The sequence below is a fragment of the Salvia hispanica genome, chromosome 2 (assembly GCF_029641045.1).
Source record: "Salvia hispanica isolate PSC_SH4W2 chromosome 2, Shi_PSC_v1, whole genome shotgun sequence".
Taxonomy (NCBI): domain Eukaryota; kingdom Viridiplantae; phylum Streptophyta; class Magnoliopsida; order Lamiales; family Lamiaceae; genus Salvia; species Salvia hispanica.
Genome location: NC_142693.1, coordinates 10,011,200 through 10,032,399, shown reverse-complemented (window position 1 = coordinate 10,032,399; position 21,200 = coordinate 10,011,200). Strand labels below are relative to the sequence as shown.

Below are 21,200 nucleotides of genomic sequence, written 5' to 3'. Positions count from 1 at the left end.
AATAGGACTCACATTCCACTAGCTTTTTTCCATATTCCTTTCTTAACATTTCTTAAAACTCGTGCTGCCACGAAATATGACTTCTAATAGCAGACGGAGGAAGTAATTTCCAAATTGAGGCAAAGTTTATGGCTACAGATGAATTTATTATAAAGTTGAACTCCCTCTGGCTCATTAAAAATGAAACGTTTTCCTTTTTAGTTCGTTCCATTAAAAATGAAACATTTCTAAAAATGGAAACAATACTCTCTCTATTTTTTCTTCTCTCTTACTTCTCTCTCTTCATTAACTCACAAAACAATACTACATAAAATCTTGTGCCGAAAAGCAAATGTTGCATATTTAAAGGGACGGATGGAGTATTATCTCTCCCATAAAAAAATATCTCATTTCTCTTTTTAAGATTGTTCTAGTAAAAATATCACATTCTTATATTCAGAAAAAGTATTTCTCACATTAATATATAAAATTATATTCACTTTCCACTTAATACTCACAACAAAATTGGTCAAATATCACAACGAGATACTCATTCAAGGATCACAATAAAGTCAAGTTGAAAACTAAACACAACCTTAGACCCAGTTTGATTCAATATGTTGCTGAGTTTCTCTTGTGGTGTTGATACACTAGTACGTATTTATTGTATTGAAATACTACTTGAGTGGCGTATATTTTTATTGGGAGCATGCTTAATGTAGGATTTTTGTATTTTTGTATCATTCAAGAAACATCTCTGAGGAGTAAAAACATTTTTTTGTCATGTTTTTGATTTGTTGCATTTTGCACTGATCGTTTTTATAAAATACATCAAATAAGAAAGTTCAATTGTATGAAGCTAATGAAGGCTCTCATGACTTTAAGGATTTCAATAGACTTACTGTTGTTGAACGATCTTACTTCTTCTGATTTAATATCTTATATAGGGCAAAATTTAGGAAATGTCATAGATGATAGTACAAAATCGAGTAAGCGCATTAAAACAAAGATAAAATTAAGCTTATGCCGCAAGCGATGAGACAAAATTGAGTAAACGAACACTTTTACATATTACATATTCTGATGTTCAGTGTCACATGGATAAGTGAGGTATAATTTCGGTTGTCATGTCAATCGGGGCGGAGCCAAGAATTGATGTGAGGAGGGGACAAAGTGTAAATAAATATTGAAGTACTGAGAAGGGCATTTAAGGAAAATTAAAAATAAGTTAATAAATTTAAAGAAAATTTGCATGGATATAAAATTTTGGGGGCTCCGCCCGTGATGTCAATATTCTGATCGTCGGAATAATTTATGTGACATTTTTTTCCAAAAATAATTGAGATATATTTTTCAAATAATTGCTAAAAAAAATTCTAGTCTCTCCCGTTGAATAAACTGTAAAGAGAATCTTGGTCAATTTAATAATGCTACTCAATATATATATATATAGAGAGAGAGAGAGAGTTGTGATCAATGTCGAACTCTTCTTAAAGACCGAACTAGAGATCAAATTTGGGCCACTCATTTTTCTTAATCTTATGGTTATGATTAATTTAGAATTTATTTAATATTTTATTAAATAAAAACTTTTTTAATTTATTTTTAAATTTTTTTTAAAATTTAAAAAAAATATTTATTTTTTTTAAAAAAAATTTTTAAAATTTTTTTTAGAATTTTTTTTTATTCGATAAAAACTTGCTGGAGTAAATAATGAATTATATTCACTACATAATAAACTAAATAAATGTATGTTATGAAGTAATTTTTCGCATTCATTATATACTGAATTTAATTATGTCATAACACATTATGAAGTAATAAAATAATAAAATGAAGTAATAAACTAATGAAATGAAGTAGTAAACTAATGAAATGAAGTAATAACATAACTGAATGAAGTAATAAACTAACGAAATGAAGTAATAACATGACTGAATGAAGTAATAAACTAGCGAAATGAAGTACTAAACTAATAGAATGAAGTAATAACATGATTGAATGAAGTGATAAACTAACGGAATGAAGTAATAACCATAAACCCAACTGAAAGATAATTATGTCATAACACATTATGAAGTAATAAACTAATGGAATGAAGTAATAACATAACTGAATGAAGTAATAAACTAACGGAATGAACTAATAAGTAACAGAATGAAGTAATAACATGAATAAATGAAGTAATAAACTAACGGAATGAAGTAATAGCACGACTAAATGAAGTAATAAGCTCATAACAATAACATGACTGAATGAAGTAATAAACTAACGGAATGAAGTAATACCATAAACCCAACTGAAAGATAATTATGTCATAACACATTATGAAGTAATAAACTAATGGAAAGAAGTAATAGCATGACTGAATGAAGTAATAAACTAACGGAATGAAGTATTAAACTAATAGAATGAAGTAATAACATTAATAAATGAAGTAATAAACTAATTGAATGAAGTAATAGCACGACTGAATGAAGTAATAAGTTCATAACATACATTCATTTAGTTCATTATGTAGTTAATATAGTTCATTATTTACTCCATCAAGTTTTTATCGAATAAAAAAAAAATAAAAACTAAATTTAAAAAAAAATAAAACAAAAAAGTAAAAAAAATTAAAAAAATAAATAAAAAAATTGAAATTAAAAAAATTAAATTAAATTAAAAAAAATTAAAAAAAACGTTTTTATTTAATAAAATATTAAATTAATTGTAAATTAATCATAACCATAAGATTAAGAAAAATGAGTGGCCCTAATTTGGTCTCTAGTTCGGTCTTTAAGGGTGGATTTGTGGTTAATAGGACTCTCTCTCTCTATATATATATATATAATATTAAATTAATTGTAAATTAATCATAACCATAAGATTAAGAAAAATGAGTGGCCCTAATTTGGTCTCTAGTTCGGTCTTTAAGGGTGGATTTGTGGTTAATAGGACTCTCTCTCTCTCTCTATATATATATATATATAGGGGCATGTTAGGATGCCACCATCCCTTAAAATAACACCATACCACCATTTCTAGCCAATCATTTGTACACGTGGACGAATAATAAGCTGCCACGTGGCAAAAAAAATCTGAAAAAAGACGGGCAGCAATGTGCTGATCTTTATACAACAATTTTTCTTGAACAGCAATATCCGACATACTATACAACAATCTATAGATTGTTGTGTAGTGTTTGTAATATTGCTGTGTAACGTTTATAATATTACTGTATAAGCAGTGTCACAGTGTCATTTTAAGAGGGGTTGTCATTTTAACACAAACCTATATATATATATATATATATGTAGGGGAGTGATCAATTGCTAACTTTCTTAAGTTGCTAACTCATCAACGCAGTGTATTAAAAATGTCAACACAATGACATTAAAATGTCAACACATAATTTTGTTGAACTTCAATATAATATGTTGATATTATGTGTTGACATTTTGATGTCACTGTGTTGACATTTTTAATACACTGTATTTATGAGTTATCAGAGTTAGCAATTTAAATAGTTAGCAATATAACACACCCCTATATATGTATATATCAATCAAGGGGTGTGATCAATTGCTAACTTTCTTAAGTTGTTAACTTGCTAACTCATCAACGCAATGTATTAAAAATGTCAACATGATGACATTAAAATGTCAACACATGATTTTGTTGAACTTCAATATAATGTGTTCATATTATGTGTTGACATTTTAATGTCACCGTGTTGATATTTTTAACACACTGCATTGATGAGTTAGCAGAGTTAGCAACTTAAATAGTTAGCAATATAACACACCCCATCAATCAACGTGCATGTGGAAATAAAAAGTTGAGCTCATTTTTACGCTGTATTCTTGCATCAAAATTCAAAACCAACTAAAAAAGTAAATTAATTTCTCAATAATTGTATAATAAATTATTAGAAGTATGAATAAAAGTATGATAAGGAAGTTTGTCTCCTTGCATGCATGAATGCATTGACTGTGGACGTAAATATTACACAAATATTATCAAATACTGCAACAAAGGCATAACAATTGCTTCCTTATTAACACTTAAGTCATTTATTACTGTGCAGCAAAATGTAGTTTACTGATGGATTCTCTCATAACAGATTTCTAGTTAACAGTAATATTACACTGCTCCTCATCAGAAAAAGGAAGGAAAAAAATGGAAATTAATACTGCAATTATCAACTACTATCAACTATCATTATCATATGATCATCAATCACAGCAAAAACTCAAACTATAAGGGTAAAAGAGAAGACAAGAAGAAGAAGAAATTTGCTACCACACCCCTTGTCACATAGCCATGATTCCTCAAGGATTCCCTCACATCCATATTCATCTCTTCAGGCCTTGAGGATGAATGGAAGCATATGTGCCATCAGCATGAACTATCTCTGATCATCAAGAATCACTACCTAACATCGTTTCACTGAGAATCAAGAATTTCAACGAGAACCATCCATCTTTGTTACGGGAAGCAAGAATTTATACCATGTTTTCCTGTTTCTGGTGTTTCAGACAAGAACTCGATATAGAACTGTTTTAGAAAATAGCTTCTTAATTATGAGCTCAGGCTGCTGCTAACTCACTGTCTGGGAGCTCATCGTCCTGGTTGTATGCTTTCGAAGTACCACTTGTACTTGCAGCTCTATCAGCTTCCGCTATTTGGGAAGAAGATTCTCTCATCTGTGAAGGTGAAGAAGCCATGGAACTGCTGGGAGATTCACTTGGACCAGGCCAGACACGGGATTTCTGTGAAGGTCTTGGTGGTGCATCACGCGAGCTCGTGTCCCTACCCTTTCTCTTCCGGCTTATACTCAGATACCCACCTGCTACAGCCTCCAACGCCCGAGTTGTCGGAGGACGATACCTCGTGCTCAACCTCCGTGTGTTCGCAACACATTGCTGCTCGGAACTAGCCTCAACAGGTGAAGGTGCTGGTAAACCATGGCTATCTGGCTGGACCAGCTGGTTATTCGGCAGATTTGGAGTGAGGACGTTATTCTCAATTTCCAGTGATACGTGAGGCAGGTTCAGATCAATCAACAACTGAGGTTGAGGGAATTCAGTGCTCTCACTTGGACTACCTCTTGATGAGCTGGCAGACGACAACTTATCCTGCCACAAGCCAAGTTGAGTCGTCTCGTTAGACTCGTGCCCACCTGAGGAGCTGCAAGACACCCTGTTTTCCAATCTAGGCGCGGTGGAGGTCGAGTGAGGGTGGAGAAGCACTCCATCTCCAGCTTCTTCATGAGTTTTTCCACTTAATTTCCTGCACCGTTTGCTAGAGGGAACGATATTTTCGATGTAGCCTTGTTTCTGCTTCCGGCTTGGAACAGGTTTCGAGACCTTTCGAGGTTTCTGGTTGTCATTTGAATCCTTCTTTCTCTTTGGGTGGGCCGCTGGTTTGCCATCATCACGATTTTTTCTGCTAGCAAGCTTCTTCGGCCCAGATTTACACGTCATATCAGATTCAGCCATATTTTCCTCTACAGGTGCATCTAGAGAGATCATAATGCTTGATATTTCTCGAGGAAGGGTCCTCAGCTCTCTTATCTTTCCATCGGAGAGGCCCGTATCCACCACTGTGAATTTGATAGCATCCATGCTGCGATTGGGAGTCCGAGGCTGCAAATACGAATGCCGCTGCCTTGAAGGCAGATGGTTCTCGTCTTCCTCCATCTTCACATCGCTGCTCCACTCATCTTTCTCCATGTTCTGGCCGCCATTGGCTTCCTCATTGTCGAGCTCAATCAGGCCAGGATCTTTCGCAACTTTGCTCAGCACGTCAGTGACAGAGTCAAAGTAGTGATCGCCCTTTACCAGCTTCCTTCTTGAGAATTTCTTAACACCGGGAAGAAGAAAAACCAAAAACTTGGAACCAGCAATGTAACCCTGGTTTTGGGGCTGCTCCGAATGCCAGCCTCTTGCCAGCAAACGAGGCCAAACGGCCTCCCAGAACAGGTCATTGGAACGAGCTTTGCTCAGCCTGTAATCTCCGCTCAAGAATTTGATGATTTCAGCAGTTGTCAGCGCGGAGCATGCTTTTCCTGCTGGTATCTCTGAACGGGTCACATGGTTCGACCTCTGAGGTTCCAAGGCCATCCCGGTCAGGTCTTGTTTGCCCAAACCAACACCAACAGCTTCTACAATGAGGTCCAACCCCACTGTAACCTTCAGAGAAGAGACATAGTCGACTAATGATATTTTGTCTTCTCCAAATGTTTTAGAGACCTATGAACAAATCAAGGAACGAACTTCAGCAAAATTCAAACACTTGAGGTGTTCACTTTGGATGATAGCTCTATATAAAAATAATGTAGCCTATGCACTGCATACTTTTTTGGATCATGAAATCCTTCAAATACTTGTTCCAATATATCGTAAAATCCAATTTATCAACCATGTGAACACCCTATATAAGCATTATAGAACTACCACAGCCTTATTCATATCCATCAAGATTGTTTATTCTATAAATTCTTTACTTAATCTCATCTTGATTTTATTTTTCTATTGCAAACACAAAGAAGCATTCGCATATTCAAACCTCAGAAAATCAAGAAATACGATTTTCAGCTATAAGTAAAACAAAATCTAGAGAATTTACCTCAAGTAAAGAACTTTTGCATTCTTCCGAGACCCTAGAGAACAATCTAGACAAGAGTTCCTGCTGCCTCAACCCAGAGAATATCCTCTGGCCATAAACACATTTCTTGCTCTTCGTCTTCCGACCTTCTGACCATCTACGATATGCATCAGAGCCATAGAATTCCCCGTAATAGAATGAGAGTATAGCACCCATACCTTTACTTCCAACAAATCGCCTCACTTCAACAAAATTCTTCTCAAATATGTATAAGGCGAGAATGAAACTAGCTTTTTCAGCATCGCTCCAACTTTCACTGAGTGATCCGGGAACCAGAAGATGATCTTCATCAATGCACATTCGTTGCAGCAAGACAGCTGGTAAACTCTTTATCTCCACCTTCACTGAATTGTGTGAAGACTCACTGTCACCATTGCACAAAGTCTCCTTTTCAATCACATTCTTATGATGTGGACGTCTGGAGCCTAGAGCAATTTGAGGGCAGTTATTTTTTCCACAGTTGATCCAAATTAGTGGTATTGGCAACCCAACAAAGAAATCTTGGAAGGAGTGATTTCCAATTTCAGTGTAGGACATGTGATTGGGTTCTCTAGTAAGTGTAGGAAGCTCGACCTGATACTCATCTCCAATACGGGGAAGAATATCACGCTCCCCAAATTCCTCGCCCACATCATAACAATCTGACTGAGTTTGAAGAATGGTGTTGGCTTCTGGAGAGTCACCATACTCCATAACTGGAATGCCATCAACACAATCTCCATTCTGATATAGAGCAAATGAAGACATCTGCCAATGAAATCAGCATATTGTTCATTAGGGCTTAAGGCATTAGTTCCTTCAGACAAGTCCATTAAATGCTCATGCAAAAAAGACATCAAAAGAGACATGTTTAAAGAACCGTAATTTCAAATCTCTGTAGCAAAAAACAAGTATGTAAAAGGGCGGATTTTTCCTACTCAGATAAGAGCTAAAACCAGTATTGAGGTGAAAATGAAAATGCAAATAGACATAAGCCTATCAATCCGAGTAGGAACATACGAGAAAACAGATTAACCATTTTCACAACTGAAATAGATAACACGAGCCTCCGACAGAAACTCAGACTGCCTTCGGATAGGAGAAGGTCTTACCTATCAATATCTATAACAAAACAACTGGTAAATGACAATGCTTCTGCCAAGAAATTCCTGTAATCTTGGTATTCAGATGCTATGAACTAGATTTTCACTATCTCGGGTGAACTTAAAAGCGTCTTGAAGCAACTTCATCCCCTATCGATCTGCCATCACCTGCTTACCAAAAATAGAAACTCTCACTGATCCATTACAATGAAAAAGGTACAAGCAATGTTTCATTCTGCAATGCCACAATAGTAAAGAATTCTGAAACCACAAAAAGATGGCATTTTGACTAAAAGGGAAAAATGAGAATTCTTTCAGAAAATGAAACAATGGACAAACAAATCAAATCAATTCATGAACAAACTTGATCGAGCACCAAATAAAAGTCACAACATATGGAATTTTTCTATCAAAATTCAACCACGAACTATTTAACAAATTAATGCACAACCAAATAATCCCAAACCGCTACATCAGCTAAATTCAAATTCCAAATCAAACAAAAAAAAGTCTTATTTCCAACAATTCTCATCTATACTTGCAAAACCCGAAAGCCAAAAATAGAACATACATAAATATATAGTGTGCATAAATCATGCAAAAAAAATCCAAGTCGAAGAAGAAAGTCGAGAGAGAGACAATTGGAATGTGATCCCAGCAAATTAGGAATTCAAAACTCACGTATTCCCACAATCCCGTCACATCTGTTTAGCGGAGAAGCGATATCCAACAGCACACAGAAATACATACATATATATGAGTTTTGCATGTTTATATTCAAGAAGCAGAAAGTCACACCGGGCAACGGCTGCAAGAGTCGTGGGTTCAGATGTGGAGCAAGAAAAAAAGAAAATACAAAACCAAAACCAAAACCAAAACCAAGTAATAATAACACAGCAAATAATAATAGTTTATACATCTAAGATAAATTCATATATAGGAGGTGTGTTGTAGAGAGGTGAGACGAAGAAGAACCTTTGTTGTCAAGCAGCGTTCTTCTCATGGGGGTAAATTAAATCGAAGTGAGAGAGCGAGAGAGAGATTGCTTGTTGCTTAGAGAGAGAGAGAGGGCGATTGCGTTGTTGCTATATTACTTAATTTTATTTCTTCCTAATATATTGTTGTTAAAAAGAGATGGATGAGGAGAAAATGACCATTTTAAAGAGCATATGAGAGATATACACCAACTCGCGACGGTAGTGCGTGAAGTGGACGCGTTTGTTTATTTTTTTTTAAGATTATGATTGAGTAGAGATGTTAATCGGCCTAACCCATCGGGCTATTCGGACCTAAAAACTTTCGAAAATATTCTATTGTATTTAAATTTTCTCTATAAAATTATTTTAAATTTTAGATATTTTTCTCTTCTTAGTTTTAGAATCTTATAAAATCTTCAAACTTTCATAGTTTTCTTCAATAATAATTGGAGAGAAGCACTTCATCTCGATCAACTACAATATAAACAAAGATAAATCAAAATTAAACCAATCAATTTGAATTAAAGCTTGTGTTTGTATCATTATTTTGACACTATTCATAATTAATTTCTGATGAAAATTAAAAATCATGTCTTAAATTATTATTAAAATGATTATTTTTACATTGTTCATTAAAATCATTATTAAATTATTATTAAAATAATAAATATATTGAGATTTTGATAGATTAGTTGTTAATTTTGTATTGATTGACTTTAGTTGGGTAAGACTGACAGATGATGGGACGATAAAATAATGAGTCGAGGTGGAACTTGAAAGTTGATAGTGTGGGACCGATTGAAAAAGTATAGAATGAAGATTGAAGAAGACTAATGATTGTGTCACTTGAAATTCAATCATACAAAAGACCCCTAAAACTTAATTTTTAATTAAAAGTTGCAACGCCGGGCCGACCCGCAACCCGTTCGGGCCAACCCGTTTAACCCGTTTTGTATTCGGGTTACAAAATTATAGCCCTAACCCACTAATTTCACCTGGCTATTCGAACTGACCCACGGGTTTCGGGTTGAATTGACACCCCTAGATTCGAGTATAGAAAATAGTCTCTTCTTCCCATTCAAGATGACCATCTTTCCTTTTTTGGTTGTCCAATCAAGATGGTCACTTTCTAATTTTGAAAATAACCTCTTCTCTCCTCTCCTCGTTAAAATATTCAACTACCTTTTTCTACTCTATTTTATTCTATCTAACAACACTTCATAAAATCTCGTGTCACTTAAGAATGTGGCCATCTTGAGTTGGACGGAGGGAGTATACTACTTCTTCAATCCTCCAAAAATAGAAATTTTTTAACGCCACAGATTTTAATGTAAATTGATAAAGTAAAAGATAGATAGAAAGAAAAGTGGGTTAATAGAAAATGGATCTCACCCATTAGAGAGAGGTTGATGATTTATTTCTCACTAATGGGTGGAATCCATGTCTATCTGAATATTAAAATATTTTTAATAATAGAAAAGTGGGTTAATATTTTCTAAAATACTGTATTAAAATATTTTTTATTATATTTGATTATGAGACTTTTTAACGATATGTTATCTTGAATGATAAACATATATTCAATTACCGTTCTTTTAGAGGTTGATGATTTTATGTGGAAATATTCAGATATAGTTCGTTATCTGTGCTATTCTGCTAGATTGATTGTCTTGTTAGTCTACCTACTAGACACGGGGTAAATTTCACGAACTGTTTTTATTTAGGTTTCGTATCTTCTTTTCATAGATTAGACAAGCCCTTCCCTTGCGATTGTGTGTAAACCCAAGAATCTAGATTAAATTTAGGCCACTTCATAGACCCTTTTGCCCCTCAAATTCCCTTCTTTGTTGTTTCGTCCCCAACCTAAATTCAAGTGAGAGTTGCACAACCTGAGTTCTTGAATTTTCGGCCAAAAGAAGGAGCCCGATTGAAAGAGCAGGTTTACGTGCAAGGTGTTCAACTAGTCAGGAGGGTGCCTAGACCTAGTCGTGTCATTGGGTCTGTGCCTAAAACCTGTTATCAAAACATCAACCCACTTCTACTGGCTAGTATAATGAAGTAAATGATCGATCCCACACAGATGGATGTAGGCGAGATACACTTGTGACGGCAATCTGGAAGGGTTGGTTAGCTACCACGCTTTTGGGGCTGAGTAACTAGACTAAATCTAAACCAAGCTACGCTTATCCTGACCAGTAGAGCTGTAATTATAACATGTTGAGGTTGTTACGTGCATACAAGATTTGTTCTCCTAGTGTTCATGTGAAAAGTGGGAACTTACTAAAAATGGCTAGACAAAAGGTAAAGGGAATAAAAGGACACGCTGGCTGTCTAACTTAGTAGGATCAGCAGGAAAAGCTAAAAAGCAAAAAGACAAGAGGTAACACGTGGCTAAACGCAATAAGTGGTCCCGAGTTCAAATGGCGTCGTTGTCTTCCTCACCAAGTAACATGAAAATGCAGAGTGCATATTAGAGCTTGAAATAAACTCACGGAACCTTCAGATCTGGACCTGAACTTTAAAAATCGAATGACTAAACATGCAAAACTCTACGTTTGTGTGCACTGGCTAACATGCAAAATGACAAGTACGAAACTTAATAGATCTCATGCATTTTCGAAGATTAAACTTGCGGAACTTCGTAGAAAAGGGAGTAATCACCATATCTACTTCTTAAACATATTCAACATGAAAAGGAAAGATCGAACGTTAAATCTAACTAACTAGGCAGAAAGAAACTTAACAAGGCTGAAACACGAAACAAATAAGCATAAAACTTCCACTACAACGAGATTCAAGGCACAAAGTGTTCAAATCAGAATAATAGCTCAAATCCACTTCGGATGCAAAGATAATAAAAGTAGAACTAGCAAAACATAAAACTAAATAAGCTAAGATTGTTTTGTGGATCCTTGAAGAACTTCTAACAACGGTGGCTGGTTGGAACGACGGTGACTCCCCTTCGGCAAGTCTTCAGGCGGTGTATGAACCAGTGAGCGAGGAATGAGAAGAACAGTGAAGCTAGCCTCCAAAAACGTAAAACTAGTGATTTTCTTGTGAATTCGAAAATCCCTTTTCTCTTCATGTGGCCTTTTATTTTTATAGGGTGGCTTGCCCTAATCCCTAGGGCAATCTTCTTGTTCTGAAATGACATCCTTGCCCCCTTCAATAGTTGGTCGTTTCCTAGCAATCCTTTTTCTTCTCCAGCTCGAGCTCTGTGGCATGCATCCTGGTCAGTGTTGCACCCTTTTAGCATCCTTTCCACCTGAACTTCCTTCGATCACTCTCCTGACATGTATATCTTCCTGCACATCTTAGCAACTTTCTTACAATATATCGATTGCATCATACTAACCAATAACCAAGGCCTAGAACACGACTTATCACTGATCATGCAGGTCACATTCACACCCCTCTTCATCGTCGTGGTAGTACTCCCTCCGTCCCAAGTTACTTGCGTCGTATTCCATTTTGGGTTGTTCTAAGTTACTTGCGTCTCAAGTAACGTGGGATGGAGGGAATATTATTCACCCCTGATTGCCCAACCCATCAGATCCGGTCTTTGTGGAACGAGAGAAACATTGCAACAACCATGACAAACCAATTAACCAAGAATAAGGTGATGTTGCCTATTCCCCCTCAATTAGCTTCCTTTTTGTGATGATCTTTTCACAAATTATGTTCTCGATTTTGCATTGATTGCTCGATATTTGAAGGAATTTGCATTGAAGACTAGTTTCGGTGAATCTTTTTCTCAACCTTTTTCTCGAATTTGCACTGACGGTTAGTTTCAGTGAATTGTCTGCTTGATTTTTTATTATTGGATTTGCATTGAAAGGTAGTTTAAGTGAATTTATTCCTTGAATTTAAACAAGTTGAAATCTTAATATTTCACTTATTTGGTTTCAATTACGAATGTTATTGTTGTTTAACTTGATTCTACTAAATCTAGTGCTACATTAGAGCCCAGATTTACGCTACAAGACAGTTAGGTATCTTTGATTTGGTTTCCTCAGGAATTTTCCTAGGCAAATGAATTTTAGTTCTATATTTCTATTTTTATTTTTATGCTTCATAATTCAATCTTTATTCCTTTTACACCCTTGTTAGGTTTCATATAGGTGAAAAGAACTATCAAACTTCATGCTAGTGTTGGAAAATATAATTAGGAACTATTCCCTCTGTCCACAAACAATAGTCTCATTTGTGGACGGCACGAGTTTTAATGAGAAATTGGTAAAATAAGAGAGAGAAGGAGAAAAAGTGGGTAAAGTAAGAGAGATATAGAGAAAAAGTGGGTAAAGTAAGAGAGATATAGAGAAAAAGTGGGTAAAGTAAGAGAGATATAGAGAAAAAGTAGGTAAAGTATGAAAGAGATGAGAAAAAGTGAGAAAAGTATGAGAGATAAACTTTTCATTTTAAGTAATGAGACTATTTTTTATGGACATCTCAAAATGAGACTATTTTTCGTGGACAGAGGAAGTATATAATTAAGAACTATCAATTGAATATGTTAATTATTGTTTAAGCTCGAAGGCTGTTCTCGTCCTTGTCGAGGGAGATGCCAACCATCTCTCTTTTCTACGAACACAAATATGTTGACTATTCTGATGTTACATTCCCAAATATTTTGGAAGAATAGGCTTCATTGCTTTAGGTAGAGATGCATATATGATAAGTCTCGTTCTCGGCCTTGGTTACTGGTCAAGATAACGTGCTTAATTGGATAATATTTGCAAAAATAGTTGCTAAAGTGTGCAGGATGAGGTACTAAGTCAGGAGGAAAGGGTCGGAAGAAATTCAGGTGAAAAGAATGCAGAAAGGGTGCAATACTAACCAAGATGCACACCATGAAGCTTGAGCTCAAGATGGAGTGAATTGCTACAAAAGATCATCTATCTAGAAGGACAGAATCGTCAACTCAAGAGAAGGAGCAACTAGGAGCAACCCTAGGGATTGGGGCATGCCGCCCTATAAATAAAAGATAACATTGAAGAAACATGTTCATGCTTAGACCATTTTTTAGATTAGCTCCACTGCACTCTCTTAGATAGCTTAGGTAGTTAGTTAGTTAGCTAGCTGGTATTCACTTTTAGATTAGCCACCTGTCGGGAAAAGGAGTCCATCATTCATTCCATCCAGATTGTCGCTGTAGACCAGAAGTTTGTTTAGTTTCCGAGGAGCCATAAATCTTGTACTTGCTTTGTTTTATGTTTTCTTAAGTTTCAGCACATGTTTTACTTGCATTTAACTTGGATTCCAGTAGCTATTTCAGTTAGAACATCTTTTGGGTGGTAATCTTGAATGCAATGAAGTCTCTTATGATTTTATTTTGTGTTTCAGCTAGCATATGATTTTCTTTTAGCCTAATTAGATAGATTCAGCAGTGTTACGTTGTTTTTCGTTGTTTACAAGCTTGAATCTGCCTATTGAAGTTAGATCTAGTTTTTCTTCATGTTTTAATCGGTCATTTCTCTCTTGATTCATAGATCTGAGTTTTTGCTTAATTCTCGCCACCCTGCATGTTAGTCAGTTTATGCATTACGTTACAGTCTGCATGATTTAGTAGCTCTAGTTTAATTTCTCGCCTAGGTCTAGATTTTGTGTCTTGATTTTGAGTTAGATTTGAGTTGTTGAGTTTGATTCCGAGCATGCATCCATGGAGGTTTGATTTTTCGGTCTTTTTCGTTGCTTAGTGAAGAAGACAACATCTTAGCCTAACTCTGGGACCACTTTGCTGTTTTTTACTTTTATCCTTTCACTTTTTCAGCTTTGCAGCATGTCCAAGTACAAGTTAGCCAGCATTGTCCGTTATTCCTTTCACTTTTGTCTATCCATTTATAGTAATATTTCACTTTTCATATGCACACTAGTAGTCCAGCTTTCACCTTCACGTACACATCTTGCTACACGAAGCATCTAGTTATTTACTGGTCAGGATCGGTAGAGTCCCATTTTATTTCACCTCTAGTTAAAACCCAACCCGAAAGTGTGTTAGCAAACCAAACCTTCCAAAATGTCATCGCAAGTGTATAACATCCACATCCATCTTTGAGGGATCAATCCTTTACTCCGCTATACTAGCAAGTAGAAGTGGGTTGAGGATTTTGATAGGGAAGATAGACACAGATCCAACGACACGACAAGATCTAGGTACCCTCCAAGCCAGTTGAAGCACACACGCAAACGAGCGTCTAGTCTAACTTTCTTTCACTATGGTTTATGGTTCGGGCGGTTAACTGCGAAATTGTAACCGGCAGTTATGGTTCCGAACCGAAACCGTGATATTTATATAGAAATGAAACAGTCACTTTGGAAACCGTGGGATGTTTCAGGATCCAAGATTTCAAAAACCAAAACCGTGCCGGAACTGTGAAAAACTGCCGGAAAACTATGAAATCGAGCCAGAGCCGCAACAAAACCATCGAAAACCGGCACCGTGAAAAACCATAAAAAACCACTGGAAAATCGTCGGTTCAAAACCAAAAATGAAACCGAAACTTGTGGTTTTGGAACCGTAACCGTAACCGCGAAACACTATCGCGGTTCGTTTCTGGTTCAGCAATTTCCAAAACCAGAACCGGTTGTTTCGAACCGTAATTGTCGGTTCCAGAACCGTGGGTATCTCTAGCTTGAGCGCATTCCCTGCAATGTTCAACACATCAATAGATTGGTTGGTGTAGGTTATAGGGTCGTGCTCAGATAATTTACCCATGGACATAACTACACTTTGTCGATTATGGTTGTTGGGGTTTTGGTGCCCCTTGCATAGCGGAAGACTTGCATACATAAATAACTTAGACGAACAAATCAATTTGACCGATTATGAGATTAATTGATTCACATGTTAAACACATAATTGTATGTCAGGACACAAATAATTCACAAACAAGGAATTAAACCGTTATTCATGAATTCATATGGTCTAGAATTACCGAACAAATTCTCCAAAGAATCGATGCTTGCACACTACATCTCCACGTTAATTTTATAATAAAAATGAAGTGGGACTATTATTCGCGGACAAACGAAAATGAAAAAAACGGGACTCATGTTCGCGGAGTGAGTAAATTTTAAGCACCCAATGATTGTAGGTTTCAACATACGACTTCTTAAAATTTTATTGCTCAATTAATCGACTAACTAAATACTATAGGTAGAAATAAAATACTCTGAATCGGTCCAATACAGAACCTATCAGCAAAACTGGATCCTATGGGATTTTGGTAGGCCCACATTTTCTCCAATTTTTTTTTTATTATATTTCATTAATGAATGCAAATGCAGAATTTAGAACCTGGTTTATTCTTAATATCCTAAAAATATATAACCTTGACAGTAAATATGATTATATTTGTTGATCATACTCTCTATATCGCATAAAAATAGAGACTTTTTCCAGTTTAGTCGTCCCATGAAAATAATTCATTTTTATTTTTGATCATTTTTCTCTCTGAAGTGGACCTCATTCTCCACTAACATACTCATTCTAATCGTTTTTTCTTTCTATATCTCTCCAACTTTATTAATTATACATTAAAATCATATCCTTCTAAATCTATTTATATGGGATGATGGGAGTATATTAAATGATGATGAGGAACACGATTTCCAAATATCTAATTTTAATCATCTTATTAAGAAATAGAGGTCAATTAACCATCTTAACATTTCAATATTGTTTATTAAGTAACGCTTAAATTAGAGATATTGAACTCTAAATACAAAAACTTTTATCCATTGAATTGCAAAATATTTGAAAAATCTAATGGTAATACACAAATTTTTGATTTATTTTTTATTTTACTAAGACATTAAAAATATAAAATTTTTAAAATAACATGGAGGCCGAAAAATGCCGATGTTAGCACATCGTACGAAATTAAATGACGTTGTTCCAGCCTCAATGAAACTTTGTTATTTTAGGTATTAATTACTAATTGTTCTATTTTGGACCTTCGTGAAATGTGTACATGTGTTGAAATATAAAGTAGACTGACTATATTTATCCATATCCGTGCATGTGGATGTAGAATACATAGACTGATCAAGCAGACTCTCTAGACCTATTCGCTTGTCATTGGACACGAGACTCGAAGCAAAAATTCTTTTAAAACTTTAACCTACAAGATACTAAAAACTAGCACAGTGAAGGATATATTTGTTGTGAGGGTGAGTGAAGACATTCTGGAAGAAAAAAGGGATTTGGTTGCTGTCATGCAACTTTGAGTGGGAAGTATAAACTACCTGACTGAAATGTAAAACTGAGAATCCTATCTAAATTGATCACCAAGAATGAAAAGGCGTGAAAGCAGAAATAAGACAACTGGACATACTAAGCTACTTGACTGGAAAGATGAACAGGGAACTCTGTCTAGACTGATCCGTTAGACTGGAAAGGTACATAAGCATGAAACGGTACGTAAACTGAGCATTAATTTAAAGCTAAGCTAAAGCAACCACTAAGCACCTACGACTAAGAGCATTCCCAATGCTTTCCCTAAAAATTCTCTTATTTCTCCCTAACTCCTGCCACATCAGCGCCACATCAGCACTAAAATTTATCCCCAGTTTTTAGCCAACTTTTAGCCAACTGCTCCAATGGTTTCTCCCTTATTTCTCCCTTATTTTTCCCTAACTCAACATTTCATTTTTACTTCATCACCAATATTGTTTAATTTTCCCTACAAATGTGTTTAATAAATAGATTTATAATGAACAATTCATCGTTGTATTAATCATTGGAAAATATAATACAACGAGAAAAAAAAAACTACAAATAAAAAACCATAAAAAACAAAGATTTAAAAAACTAAGAGGGAGGGGCGTCCGGCGGGAGGCCCATCAGGATCTTCGTATTTTGGATGGTCGACCAGAGGGACTGTTTCTCTTCTGGGGTTCCGCCGCCGGTGAAGTACAGCGTGTACAGCTGCGTCAGATTGGCGACATTGGCAGAGAGCGTGGCTTGTTGTATGAACAGGGGTTCCGACTGGGCATCCGACGATGCGCCCTTCCCCTTCCGCCTCCCCTTCGCCTTCTTCGTTCCCACAGGGCGCTCGTGCGGACCATCCCCAGTCAAGTCGATGGGGGTCGCGCTCCCCTCACTCTCCGCACCGCTAAGTCGCGAGCGCACCGATTTCCCGTGCAGCGCGCTGTGCATCCCCGTCCGGAATTTGGGGAGATCCTTCAGCCTATCATAGATGTTCCAATACTTGAAGCCCTTCGACAAGAACTGGCCATTATACCTCTGCATGGCCTCATCTCGGACCATGTGCTCGTTTTGGCCACTCGTCATGTTCGTCATCAAGTTAGAGTATATACCGTTGAAGTGGCCGCAGTCCCTCATGAGGCGCTCCCAATGCCGGCGGATCGGCTCGCTGCCATGGTCCTTCATCGAGGCAGTCTTGTTGCTCGTGTACTTCTCCGCAACCCGCTCCCAGAACATGATCTCAGTCTGGTAGTTGCTGCGCTCCGCGTTCTGCGTCGTGTCCGCCCAGCAGTTGACTATCAGCTCGGACTCTTCCAGAGTGTAAGTAGTCCTTACCCGCTTCGGCTTCTCATCGGAAGCCGTATCAGTCGCAGCCGTCGACGCCGGCGCCTTCCCCTTCCTGCTCCTGGAAGGCGGCTCGGCGGGCGTTTCTTCCAACTCGTAGTCGTCCGTGCTGAGTGTCGGATCCGTTGTGTACGTCGCGTCCTGAGATCCTTCGTCGCCTGGGGTTGATCCAGGGGTGTCGAACAACGATGTGACTATCTGGGGGCGATACAAATCGTCGGCTGGAGAGGGCATGCTGAGGGCAAACTGGAAGTACGGAGAAAGTCTGCGCACCGGAGGAGTCTGCAATGGGGACGGACCCGCATATGGATATTGGCCGGGAGGAGAACCCATCGACAACAACGAGTTCATCCACTGCTGATTTGTTTCATCAGTGGGGTTGGGAATTTGCGGACTCGGCTCTTTGCCCTTACCTTTTCGGGAATGTTTCCTACTTGAACTCATAATTTTGAAGATTGAAGATTGAAGATTGAGATAATGAGATTGAAAAATTGAGAGAATGAAGATTGTGTGATGAATGGAGGAGGAGGAATTATATATAGGTTTGGAATTGTAGCCGTTGGAAAAAAAAAACGCCCAAAAATCGCCGAATCGCGCCTACAGTGGGCGCCGATGATTCGGCGATGAAACGGGAGTTGGCGTTAATTCGGTAGAATTAACGCCGAAAAAACGCCGAAACACTCCCAACGGTCGGCGATAACTCGACAATTTTCGGCGCAAAATCGCCTAGTGTTATCGCCAGACCATTGGGAATGCTCTAAGAGATCAAGCGGAACTTCCTAAAATAGGCATGCAAGGTAAAAAAAAAAAAAGTAAATTGGGTCCACAATACCTTTATTGTCTATCTGGACTGAAAGCATAAAAGCAAACAAATACTCCCTCCGTCCCATTAAATATGCAACATTTGCTTTTCGGCACGGGATTTTATGTAATATTATTTTGTGAGTGAATGAAGAGAGAGTAAAGTAAGTGAGAAGAAAAAGTAGAGAGAGTATTGTTTTCATTTTTAGAAACGTTTCATTTTTAATGGGACAAACCAAAGAGGAAAACGTTTCATTTCTAATGGGAAAGGGGGAGTACAAAAGAAAAAACAAACACTTTTCAAATTTATTTCTTTGAACGATTTTCTACTTCATATTCTTCCTCTATCTACACAAAACAGAGCATTACAAACATCATGGATGAACATGCTTTAAGAAAAAAGAGTATGCTTCAAACGAAACGCAAACACAAAATTGTAACCAGCAACGACTATATCTACGCTAACTGATCAACCGGAAAGCGAAATAAAACAAAATTAAGCTAAGATGCATTTTTATTTTACGCTAAATAATCTAGATCTGCGAAATCAAACGCTAATAAACTAGATATACGGAATAAGCAACTAACAATTGCGAAAAACATCCAACAAAGCAAAAATAAAATGCAACATCACGAGCTCCAAGAAAAACTTTCTTAATGCAAAAATTAAAACAAGATTCAACGGTGAAAGAGAAAGATCCAATGTCGAGAACATGAGATTTAACTAAAACAACAGCTAATTAAGAAGACCTACGGCTAAGATGTTCAAACACTTAGTAATAAACAAAAATATGCAAAAATAGAAATTAAACGATTGTATCTTCACTCTGAGGAGTGGCAGAATGACGAACTAAGCTATGGAACAGTTAGAAATGGCGAAACTGCACTCCTCCCTCCTTGCTAGGAGGTAGAGAGCAAATTTGAAGTGTGGAGTGAAGTAAGAGATCCGGTGTTGAAGGAATTGAAGGAACTACCTGAGACACCTTGGAACTAACCCCGAATATCTAAATTGTAGGGGTGGACTCCTTCTTTGTTAAGCTTTTATATTTATAGGATGACTCCTAGCTTCAATCCCTAGGGTCAACATGACGTCTTTGTAATCAACCGCAAATGTTCTTATCTGTTCTCAAACTCGTCTGATATTTGTGTGGGACATTAAAAGTTCTAATACTACTTGACTAGAACTAGAGACATAGGTTCTGTTCTTATAGGAGCTGAAAAATTTAGATATTCTTGTGTAAGAATTTTTGAAAATCTCCTTTAGGAGGCTAGAGTTTCCGATGCGTTCTAAAAGAAGAATTTTGTAGGGATATCAAAGTAGCCCGCAACCCGTGGGCCGGCCCGAATAGCCCGCCAAATTTACAGGGTTAGAGCTGAAAATTTCTACCCCGATAAAATTACAGCCCGATTAGCCCGCGCCCGATTAACCCGCAATCCGTTAGGGCCAGACCCGAAAACCCGATGGGCTGGCCCGAAAACCCGATAAAATTTCTATCGTTCTATTTGTTTGACTCTAATTTGACACTTCATTGGTTATTTTATAATATAGATTACTAAAAAAATAACTTTCAATTTTATATATTAAATATATAAATTATATATTAAATTTTTATCAACATAATAATAGATATATAAATTAGAAACTTCAAATTCACTAAAAATATATTTAAATTTCTAAAACATGCTTTGAAATTTCTTGATGTTTATGTTTTATTTTGCATATATCTCAAATATTAGTATTTGATCATGTTTATGTTTGAGTTTAAGCATATCTCAAATTTATCATAATTAAATATTTTACATTTTATAAATATAACTAATTTTTACCATTATTTATTGGATTGAACGCATGTTAATTTTATCGGCAGCAACCCGATTAGCCCGTTGGACTAGCCCGAAACCCGGGCTTTTAGGGTTAGGGTTGAACTTTTATAACCCGAAAAAATCACTGCCCGATTAGCCCGCACCCGATTGACCCGCAACCCGAATAGGGTTGGCCCGAAACCCGGTGGGCTGGCCCGATTGACATCCCTAGATTTTTGTCTCATGTCTAGTCTATTATTTATGGAACTATGATGAGCCTGACAAGGGATCCAAAGAGGTTGGACTAAGCCAAGTTTGTTGGACTTTTACTAATTATATTGAGTTGCCAAT

The 21,200-nt window shown here is 36.6% G+C and overlaps 1 protein-coding gene and 1 non-coding gene across 3 annotated transcripts; both read right to left on the bottom strand.

The window, feature by feature from the left end:
• Nucleotides 1-4,144: 4,144 nt before the first annotated feature.
• Nucleotides 4,145-8,806, bottom strand: LOC125206827 (uncharacterized). 2 transcript variants are annotated; one of them, XM_089066205.1, is made up of 4 exons: nucleotides 8,691-8,806; nucleotides 7,725-7,883; nucleotides 6,595-7,380; nucleotides 4,145-6,218 (listed from the first exon to the last, which is right to left on the bottom strand). In XM_089066205.1, exons 3-4 carry the CDS (start codon nucleotides 7,378-7,380, stop codon nucleotides 4,554-4,556), a joined length of 2,451 nt encoding a protein of 816 aa, XP_088922331.1. In that variant the 5' UTR covers nucleotides 7,725-7,883; nucleotides 8,691-8,806; the 3' UTR covers nucleotides 4,145-4,553. The 2 variants fall into 2 exon arrangements, with proteins under 2 accessions (XP_088922331.1, XP_088922332.1); XM_089066206.1 differs by lacking the exon at nucleotides 8,691-8,806 and adding an exon at nucleotides 8,397-8,573.
• Nucleotides 8,807-13,143: 4,337 nt separating this feature from the next.
• On the bottom strand, nucleotides 13,144-13,283 carry LOC125202903 (U6atac minor spliceosomal RNA). Its single transcript, XR_007173234.1, has one exon. It is a non-coding gene; the product is annotated as a U6atac minor spliceosomal RNA (small nuclear RNA).
• Nucleotides 13,284-21,200: the final 7,917 nt, after the last annotated feature.

Bases quoted from the DNA above. Each gene is read 5' to 3' on its own strand.
- LOC125206827 (XM_089066205.1), bottom strand. From the start codon at position 7,380: ATGTCTTCATTTGCTCTATATCAGAATGGAGATTGTGTTGATGGCATT. The intron at 6,219-6,594 runs GTAAATTCTCTA...ATTTGTTCATAG, and splicing joins GCAAAAGTTCTTTACTTGAG to GTCTCTAAAACATTTGGAGA.